The sequence below is a fragment of the Lepidochelys kempii genome, chromosome 16 (assembly GCF_965140265.1).
Source record: "Lepidochelys kempii isolate rLepKem1 chromosome 16, rLepKem1.hap2, whole genome shotgun sequence".
NCBI classification, from domain to species: Eukaryota; Metazoa; Chordata; order Testudines; family Cheloniidae; genus Lepidochelys; species Lepidochelys kempii.
The window spans coordinates 11,762,058-11,772,148 of record NC_133271.1 but is presented as its reverse complement, the minus strand read 5'-3'; the positions used below and the strand labels follow the sequence as shown (position 1 = coordinate 11,772,148).

General features: G+C 49.6%; 1 protein-coding gene across 1 annotated transcript; it reads right to left on the bottom strand.

The window, feature by feature from the left end:
- Positions 1 to 1,472: 1,472 nt before the first annotated feature.
- ATP6V1G1 (ATPase H+ transporting V1 subunit G1) lies at positions 1,473 to 9,254 on the bottom strand. The gene is made up of 3 exons (XM_073313811.1): positions 9,091 to 9,254; positions 5,492 to 5,592; positions 1,473 to 2,250 (listed from the first exon to the last, which is right to left on the bottom strand). The coding sequence occupies exons 1-3, from the start codon at positions 9,170 to 9,172 to the stop codon at positions 2,077 to 2,079; spliced, it is 357 nt and encodes a 118-aa protein (XP_073169912.1). The 5' UTR covers positions 9,173 to 9,254; the 3' UTR covers positions 1,473 to 2,076.
- Positions 9,255 to 10,091: the final 837 nt, after the last annotated feature.

Below are 10,091 nucleotides of genomic sequence, written 5' to 3'. Positions count from 1 at the left end.
TCAGCATGACCTATGGCTGAAATCTTTACATTTCCAGCCAGAGAGGAATTCTGGAGTGGAACAGAAGATAATCCACCCCAATCAAGAGGACAAATGAGGAGGAAAAGCCAGCATCACCAAGCAGCTGTGGGCACCTAGACATTATTAATGAGGTGCTTCCAGATGACTACAGCAAGAGAGAGTTCCATTGTTTCTCAGACTGTCTACCAGAGAAGAGAAACCACAGATAACAGGTACATACTGCAGCATTCAGCTAGCCAAATATTCTATGAAGGATACAAAACTGGAACCCTGCATCATCTGTCCATTACAATAGCAGCAGCAAATGCTTCAAACACTAATGGATTAAATCTAGGAGCCAACCACCTCTCCCCTGGGGGGTGGCTGGGAAGTCAGCTGGCACCTGTCCAGCCATTGATATGGTTTATTAATATTCCAGTGGAACAGGCTCCAAGAGTGAGGCCTAAGTAATTCTAGGCATCATACGGTCCTGGTTCTTTCCAGGCCCACTGAAATGTGACACAGGTAGGGCTTGTTGTTTCAATTTCATAGCCAGTTTAATAGCTTGATTTTCTGAAGAGGCTCTTTCAGGAATCTATTAAGGAGGTATTTGATGAGAATTTAGCTTAGCAATTAAGACAAAAGATAGGGTTGATGCGCTCTCCCCTAACCACTATCAAAGCGCCCTTGTGAGGTAGGAGTTTTTAGACCCCCTAACAAACAACACTATTATGAGTGCAGGCTGTTATTTCTGGTCTGTTCCCAAGCAACAGGTTTGCATCAAGTAGAACATTTCTTGCTTACTTTAATTATAGAGACGCTATCCATAAAAGCAGCCCTTGCCTGGCTGGTCTCCCTCACCCATCCTTTACAGAGCTTTTATCAAGATTAGGGATTATCACCACCCCAATTAATGGAGATAAATGCTGAAACAAGAAGCCTATCTAAATGAGGTCTGATGCACTTCGATTTCTTTGCAAGTCAGGACACAAACACTAGTATGTACAAGTGTATTTTGTCCCACGCTGTTCTTAAGCTCAGCAGGATGCTGCCTAAATCAGTACAACCTGGGTATTACAGTACAGCAGAGATCAGTATGGGAGTATGAAGAAAGGAAGGATAATTACTGCATTCAGTGTCTGATTACCAGAATACAGTGGGAAAGAATGACTAGCTTCCATTTCGCCAAGTGATCATGGAAGATTTTTTTTTTTTTTTTTGAGGAACACTGATGCATAGTGGTCTAGTGGATACCTGAGTTTTATTCCAGGCTCTGTCACTGACCTGCTGTGTGACCTCAGGCAAGTTGCTTCACCTCTTTAGGACCGTTTCTCCTCTTACCCTGTCTGTCTTGTTTATTTACATTGTTAGCTCCTCAGGGTGAGGACCCATGTGTGTACACAGCAACTAGGTGCTACTGCAACAGATAGTAAGTAAAAGGGTAGGGGAAAAAAAGAAAACTGAAGAGACTCCAGAGTTAAATAAATTCTTTACTTTCAAATATCATAGTGCCAGGCTTCTAATTCAAGTTAACAGTAGAATATATAGAGGGTGCTTAAGACACAGTCATTCACAAGCTCCTGAGGACTACTAGCCAGTACTGCACACCCAGAATATTTTTTTTCCCTTACTCGGCTTAACCCTATTTTCATGTTACCAACACTACTACAGTAACAAACTCCACTCTATGAGGCCATCAGAGCTGTGTTTTCCAATAGATACAGACTCAGAGGCTTGCAATTTAAACCTGTCCGGCATCTCACCACATTTTTGAGCAAGGAAAACTGATTTTTAACACCCACCAAGAAGCACAGAATGCTAACGTTCCCCTTAAATATCTAGATCACACTTAATGCATATTTGAGACATGGCCATGAAATCTTTGGATAAGATCTGAATCCATATAAAGGTAAACTAGAGTCTCTCCAACAAGATAGATAGCCTACAACTTACTGAAATAATTTAACACCTCTACGAGAAGCACACAGGGCTATAGCAAGTCTAAGGGCTGTACACTTCATCTGAAGCATAGCTGTTATTGCTAACACTTCCATAGACCCATTCCTTCCCCCTCCGCTATCCATTGATGCGGTAATTCACATGGATTTCCGGTTTGATGTCGCACACAAACATCAGCAAGTTATTCAGGACTTCCTCCCTGTTCTTCTGGAAGTTGCCCTGGATTGCACTCATCTTCACCTGGGTCTCCTTCTCTACTTCTGTGGTGCAGCTGCCATGAGATCCAAGAGCCTAAGAAAGAAAGAAAGAAGCCCACTTAGAGATACTTGGCAACCAAACAAAATGTTGTGCTCAGGTGTATATACAGAATGGCAGAACAGTTACATCCTTTGGTGCACGGACTCGTGGTTAATGGACTGTACTGGGAACCGGGAGAGATCTGGGTTCCATTCCCAGCTCTACCAATAACCCAACATGTGAGCTTGGGCAAGTCTCTTCACTTCTCTGTGCCTCTATTTTCACCTCCCATCCTCAGACTGCCTTACATATTTAGATTAAGCTTTTGGGGGCAAGGTCGGTCTCTCTCTCTAGGTATTTGAGCAACGAGGCCCTGATTCCAGTTTAGGGCTCTCTAGGCACTACTGCAATAAGAAAATAATTTCAAATAAAAAACAAAGCCCTTTACAAACAATGTAATTTAAGACGTAAAGCACTTCTGCAATACAAATTCATCCCTTCTATTCTTTGATGTTCTTCAAAAAAACCCCAACTCTGTGAGATTAAGCACCTCTGTGTTTACACCCTACACACTATTGTAGTCACCTCACTACAAGACAGGAATGATGGGGTATCACTTGAAAACTAACAACTCCCTGATCATTAGTATTCTTGGGTGATGTACGTAAGCAATGGGTATTAAGAGTTATGGACATATGCTGGAATGATTACTAAAGTGTGTTTAAAATAGGCATGCTGGGGGTGGGGGGGGGGGGGGTAAACAGGTCTGCACTAGACAAATGAAGCGGAGTTTTCCCCACCTGGGAGTTCTTTGCAAAGCACTCTGAAAGACAATGAGAATGTATTTACATATCATGTAAACAGACCCGTGGGAGAGAAGACAAGATCCAACTACACCCAGCAGGAGAGAAACCTTGGTCTGGTTTTACTTTTCAAAGAAGCCATTGCAAAGGTTTACTTGTCTATAAAGACAGGGGGGCTGAACCTCAAGTGACGAACAACTGAATCAATTTTACTGTATTATAAATTGTGTAGAGTGAGAGCTTTTATGAAAGCCTATGACACCCTGGCGATTAATATCATTGTGAACTCTATGTACCAACACTACATATGGAATTATGGCTGCTCATTGATATTAGGCTTTCCAGTCATTGACCAAAAGGGAGAAAAAGATTCCCCCAGAACATGAGGGATGGCAGCAACCTACAGTGAAATTAAGCAAGGTGCGACCAGAAACAATAGAAGCTCCATTTACATAGAGGACCAGCAGGGGGATGGGAAGCCCTCAGGAAGGGAAAAATCAGCATGAGGTCATCCTGCCTCTTGAAACAGTCATTGAACTTCGGACAACATAAGCAAGGAGAAATGCCATCTTCGGCATCCAGCACTGGCCAAGCATAAGGAAACACAGCTCTTGCAAGCTAAGAAAGATGGGTCCTTCAAGCAAAGGGGGGCTTGAAGTCTCAGGGAACTGAATATAGGCGTGAGAAACTATTGTGAACAAAACCTGTGCCTTGCTAGATTAAGTTTTAGACGCATGTTTTCACTTTCATTTGCTTGTTATCCTTTCTAACTTTATTCCTTTTACATAGCATAACGTAAAAACTAACAATAGGACATAGGCTAAGTTCCCTGTAAGCTTTGGGGGCCACACAGCAGCCTTCTTGGTGCCAGCACTCAGGGAACCCGCCCGGGGGACTTGCTGAGGCCGGAGGAGGGTCGCCCCTCCCCCAGCCCCAACCTAGCCTGGCCCCCAAGGATCTGTGCTCTGCAATGTACAGCCCTCTCCTGGATCATTCAGAGATAATAAGGTTCATTTGTTCCTCTAAAGAGAAAAAAGCAGTTTACAGCTTATCTGGGGTAAATACACCCTTTCCCTGCAAGGTTTAGAGTAAAAAAGAACAGCCTATGTCCCGTGTTCCCTGTGATTTTTTCCCACCCATGTGCCATGGAATCCCTCCCCGAACCCAGCCCCAGCTCAAACCTGCCAGGGGAGGGGTGCCTATCCTGTGGCTGCTGCCGCAGTGGGGAGAGGCACCTCTTCCCCCCCCCCCCCCCCCAGCCCAGGTGCTGCTGCGGGGCATCCTCTCTCCACACCATAGCCCTGGAGCACCCTTCTGCACCCCAAACCTCGCACCCCCAGCCAGAGCCCTCACACCCCTGCACCCAACCCAGAGCCCCTCATCCCCGGCCAGAGCCCTCACACCCCTGCAACCCAACTCTCTGCCCCAGCCGAGCCCCCTCCCACACTCCAAACCCCTCGGCCCCGGCCCCACCACATGAATTTGGTTATGTGCACCAATATGAAGGTGATGTGTCACACATCACCTCCATATGGTGCACATAACCCAATTCATTCTGCACATGGGTGGGAAAAAATCAGAGAGAACACGGGACATAGGCTGTTCTTTTTTACTCTAAACCTTGCAGGGAAAGGGTGTATTTACCCCAGATAAGCTGTAAACTGCTTTTTTCTCTTTAGAGGAACAAATGAACCTTATTATCTCTGAACTGTCCAGGAGAGGGCTGTACATTGCAGAGCACAGATCTTTCTCCCAGCTGTGGGCTGGGAGTGTGTTGGGTTCACCCTGCAAGTAGTAGCCCAGGCTGGTGGAAGCCAGACTGGGGCTGTAGACAGGCTGCTGAACCAGGGCTGTCCAGCACAGACACTTCAGGTTGTGACCTACATGCTGGTGGCGAGTGTCCCAGGCTGGGTGATGGGAGTAGGTGAGGGTAATCCAGGCCTCAGCAGTATTTCAGACAAATAAACTCTAGCATTAAATACCGTCTGTGGCCCAAGTGCCTTCTATCAAGGTACCATTGTAACAAACAGCATTTGTGAGAATGAACTGGATTTAGTAAGGGAAGCAGGAAGACGAGCATTGTCTCTGCTTCTAGCATTAATACATACTGTGCATGTTGCCAGAGTAACTTATAGTGTTATACTCTACGAACGGGACCGCAGGAGCACTGGTCAGTGTATGATCTTGTTAATTAACTGCTTTACTGCTAGGGCAGAAATTCCAGCTTCCGAGATGCGACAAAATATTTTTGATGCCCTGGCTCCTTTCCACTGATATAAACCAAGACATCTGGCTGCATGTTAAAGCACAGAGAAGCAATTAAGGGAAACTGCTCAAGGACAGAACACCCCATGTGGAACGTTCCACCAAGAGGAGCAGCAGCCAAACATGATTTCCCAGAGATCTAACCGCATCATCACATGCAGATCTCAGTGCAAGTAACACTGATGGAGCCCGGTGGTTATTTGATGGCAACAAATTATCTAACTAACAGCTGCTTCCTTGGCTTTGAACTCCTTCTCCCTCTGTAGGCGGTACTGCTCAATCTCTTCCTGGGCTTCTTCTTTCGCCTGCTTCAGCCTCCGGTTCTTTCCTGTTTCCAAAGAAAGAGCCTTATTAAGGAACAATTTACGCCCAACAGCCAGGCCAGATTTAACAGTGACAGCACTTTCCCCCAAGCTATTGGACTCTCACAGCAATTGCTGTAGCATTTGCAATTATAGCAAGCTATGAAGAGACTGCAGGAGATCAACTCCAGAATGCAGTATACCCTCTCCAACCTCCCACAGCCTTCCAAATTCATACAGATAACTGGTATTTCCATATCTTCCAGGAAGCACTTGAAGGGCACTTGTGTACCATTGATCCATTGCCACGCTCTCCAACTGGTGAGCTCTGATAATGAACAAATAGCCACCAAACCCAGCAGATGTTGCTAGAAAACACTCCGCCGCTGGCTCTGCTTACAGAAGGAGTACAGCTCATTGCAGAGCACTGTGAATCTGCATGGCAGAAAGGTCAAGTTATCCTAATTTTGCCGCAAGACAGATGTGCAGCTGCCGTAAGAGAGTTAGCTGCTATATGAACTTTTCCCCTTCAAGATTTCTGTAATTAAACTGAACTAAAGCCATCCAGTTCCCATACAACAGCGTAAGAAGCTGAAGCTACTAGGCCAGAAGCAGTCCTTAAAACCGGTCTTGAAAAATGTGACACCTTGAACTCCTCAGGGCTGGGACCATGGATGAATTCCTAGCTCCACTTATATCAATGGCAAAACTCTCACTGACTTGGATGGGGCCAGGATCTCTATGTAAGTAGTCAACATATATATATACACAACGTCACTTTCATTAACAACAGCCAAGGGAGTAAACCTACCAGCTAGAGGCAGATAAGAAACATGGAGGAGCCACCCAATTAAGGCCAGTATTTGGCCAATAAAACTGGTCCAGCCCCCAGTTGATGGGATTCCTAATAGAGCAGTACCTGGAGGCCTTGCTTGGTGGCACCATCTTTCATGTTAATTTGTAGATAGTAGAACAGTTTTCTGATGAATCCGAAGCCTTTCAATGCCTCTCCAGCTGCTGGAATGGAGAAGTGTCACCCACCCCCTCTTTCCCATACATCCCCCCAGGAGACAGAGCCTTCTCAGGAGCTTGCCCGAGATTGTGCAACGAACTCCCACAGGAACTAAGGACCACCACAAACCTCGCCACCTTCCGCTTTAAGTGCAAAGTGCATTTCGTTGATCTTGCCCTCTCTAACAAAAACATAGCCACATATGCGAATATAGATTAATATTTAAAAAAATAGAACACACTGCACACACTTTTCTCTCAAGTGACAGATCCTAAGCCTGATCTACACTAGGACATTAGGTTGGTGTAACTAGATCCCTTTGAGGGCACGAAAAATCCACACTCCTGAACGACACAGTTATTACACCTGCCCAACACACACCCCGTGTGCACATCACTAGGACGATGGAAGGGGGATTGACCTGGTCTGTAGCAGCTGTGTGAAACAGTGATCAGTTCCACCACTGCTCAAAGGGTCCTGAAAAAAAAGCAACAAAACTGACCACTCTTTTGATTCATCCCTCTATTGCTTGAGAAAGCTACCAGCAGTGATACTGGAGCCACCTGTCTGCAGACTCAGCAAAGCTGCACTGTGCTAGTTTACAGCCTGTTCATCTTTGGAAGATTTTTTTTTCAAACATGGAAATCATATATATATAGCGCCATGGAAGTTTTCCTATTTGCCACTGAAAAACTGATTTTTTTTTCCATTCCACGAATAACCTATCTAGTTTACTCTATTATTCCTGGGGTCATATTGTTTGTTATTCACAAACATGTGGGAGGCCAGTTTGCCTGTGAAAACATTCACAAACCTCTACAGTTATATGTATTATACCAAATGATGATTTGTCCAACAAATTGTACCAGAAAGCGTTATTCATCAACTGCTAGTCTCCTGCTTAAAGAGCTGAAGTTATCCAATCAGAAACAATACCATATGATTTGGGTGACAAAGCACGTCATGAAGAGCAAAAAGCTTGCAAGCAACACATCAGCTGAAATCTGTTTCCAGAAGCTATTTGGCAAATATGTACAAACGGATACAAATTGCACAAATCAAGATAGGTTCCATGAGCTGAGAGGGACGTCAGATAATTAGTAATTAATAACTTGACCAGCTCTACTCCTAAGTAAGACTAAGATTTAGTCACGGGTATTTTTAGTAAAAGTCATAGACAGGTCATGGACAGTAAACAAAAATTCACAGCCCATGGTCTGCCCGTGACTTTTACTATATACCCTGGACTAAATCTTGGGTGCTCTGGAGGGGGGGCTCCAGAGATGCCATGGGCGCTCTGGGGCAGGCACCACCTGGGGGCATTGCCGGTGCTCTGGGGGAGGGGGCAGTGGCCGGAGACTGCCCCAGCAGCGGCCGGTGCGGCTGGCCCAGGAGCCACCTGTGTGGCCCTGGGGTCGGTCACACCAGCCGCTGCAGAAGTCACAGAAAGTCACAGAATCCATGACAGAGTCACGGCCTTACTCCCAAGTAACTGGTGTGCAGGACATCGCATTCTTCTTTGGGCTTAGTAAACGGTCTTGTGAGACAGAGGAAGTCTAAGAGTTTCAGGCCCACCCTCCTGTTCCAGGGGGAAGTAAGAGCGGGAACCAGGGTCTTCCACCAACCCACTCTTCAAACTGGGAGGGAACATCAGCACAAAACCCGAACACTGAGCCAGCTGCAATTAATTTACAGCAGCGGAACCTAATGCAGGGCACTGGTAAGCAAGAGCCAAACCAGAACCAACGTGTCTCCCACGCACCCGGCCTTGCAGGAGTCCTTCGCACAAGGGAAGGTCCTGTCCTTACATTTTTGTAAGCTTGGGTCTTGACTGGTACCCACTCAGTCCCTGCATGACAGATCCCCCGTGGCCCCACGTCCCCCCCTCCCACACCCCCACATACCCCCACGCGCACCCCACACACCTACCCCTCACCCCCCCCCACACACACACCCCACCCCCATACACCCTCACCCCGCACACACACAGCCACACACCCATCCCCCCCCACACACCCACCCCGCACACACACACACACACACAGCCACACACCCATCCCCCCCCCACACACACCCCACCCCGCACACACACCCACACAGCCACACACCCATCCCCCCCCCACACACACACCGCCACACACCCATCCCCCCCCACACACACACCCACACAGCCACACACCCATCCCCCCCACACACACATACACCCCACCCCGCACACACACAGCCACACACCCATCCCCCCCCCCCCCCCCACACACACACACACACCCACCCCACCCCCGACCCCTTGGCCCCGCCCGGACAGACACGCAGCGGCCTGGGCGCGGGCCAGGGGCAGCCAGACGAGAGCCCACCCGGGCCGCCCCTTGGGCGACTCACAGCGGCCCCCAGACCGGACACGGGGGCAAACGGGCCCCGGCTCCAGGCCCGGCGCCCGCTCCCCGGGGGCGCCCCGGCCCCTCCGCCGCAGGGGAGGCCCCCGGGCCTGGCCCCCCGCCGCCCGGGCACTCACGCTTGCGGGCTTCGGCCACCTTCTCGGCCGCGCGCTTCTCGGCCTGCAGCAGCTGCTGGATGCCCTGCGACTGGCTGGCCATGGCGGCACCCGGGCTCTGCGCTGCTCCGCCGGCCCGGCCGGGTCACGTGGGCCGCCGCTCACCTGACCCCGTCAGCTGACAGCGAGCGGGGGGGCGGGGCGCGCGAGCCTCCCCCCTCCCCCCCTTCACTGCAGGCTCCGCCCCCCACTGGCGCCCAATGGCTGCAGCGCCCCAACCCCCCTCCCCTCCCCCGCTCTGCAGGGCGCTGACCACCCCGCCCCCGCCCGTGGGCCTTGGCCTCTGCCCCGCCCCCCCATCGCTGTGGGGGGAGCTCCCTTCTGCCCCCCCCCCCCCGGCCCACAATGGCCGGGGTCCTTCCACCCCTTTCTGCCCTCCTGCTTTGCCCCCTCCCCCGGCTGCGGGTGGATCTGGGATGGGGGGCAGAGCCGCAGCCCTGTCTGCTGAGCACCCAGGGGTGCAGGAGAACGTGGCGGGGTGGCTAGGGTGACCAGAGCGCAAGGGTGAAGAAGCGGGGCAAGGACGGGGGGGGGGGGGGGGATAATAGGCATCTGTATAAAACAAAGCCCCAAATACCAGGACGGCCCCGAGAAAATCGGGGCATCTGGTCCCCCTGACGGGCACTGCATCATTCCCGCACCCCACATCCGAATCTGGCCCCGGCACAGCGCCATGAGACCCCGTTGGTGTGAGCACCAATATGCCAGCGTGTGATCACACTGCGTGAAAAGTCCCACACTGGGACGTAAGGAGACTCACACTGCTTCCAAAGGCCTGTGCTCTGAACCCCGAAACGCAGAATGCGGAAAAGTGCCTGGGAATTTATGAACTTCTCGGAACATCTGGGTCTGAGATTTTCAAAGGGTCCTGAGAGAATTAGGTACCCAACTCCCATTGGAAAACACCTAATTTCCTTTGTATCCCTTTGAAAATACCAGAATTGGCCTTCACAGTAGAGTTG

Bases quoted from the DNA above. Each gene is read 5' to 3' on its own strand.
- ATP6V1G1 (XM_073313811.1), bottom strand. From the start codon at position 9,172: ATGGCCAGCCAGTCGCAGGGCATCCAGCAGCTGCTGCAGGCCGAGAAG. The intron at 5,593-9,090 runs GTGAGTGCCCGG...CTTTGGAAACAG, and splicing joins GGTGGCCGAAGCCCGCAAGC to GAAAGAACCGGAGGCTGAAG. The intron at 2,251-5,491 runs GTTAGTTAGATA...TTTCTTTCTTAG, and splicing joins TCAAAGCCAAGGAAGCAGCT to GCTCTTGGATCTCATGGCAG.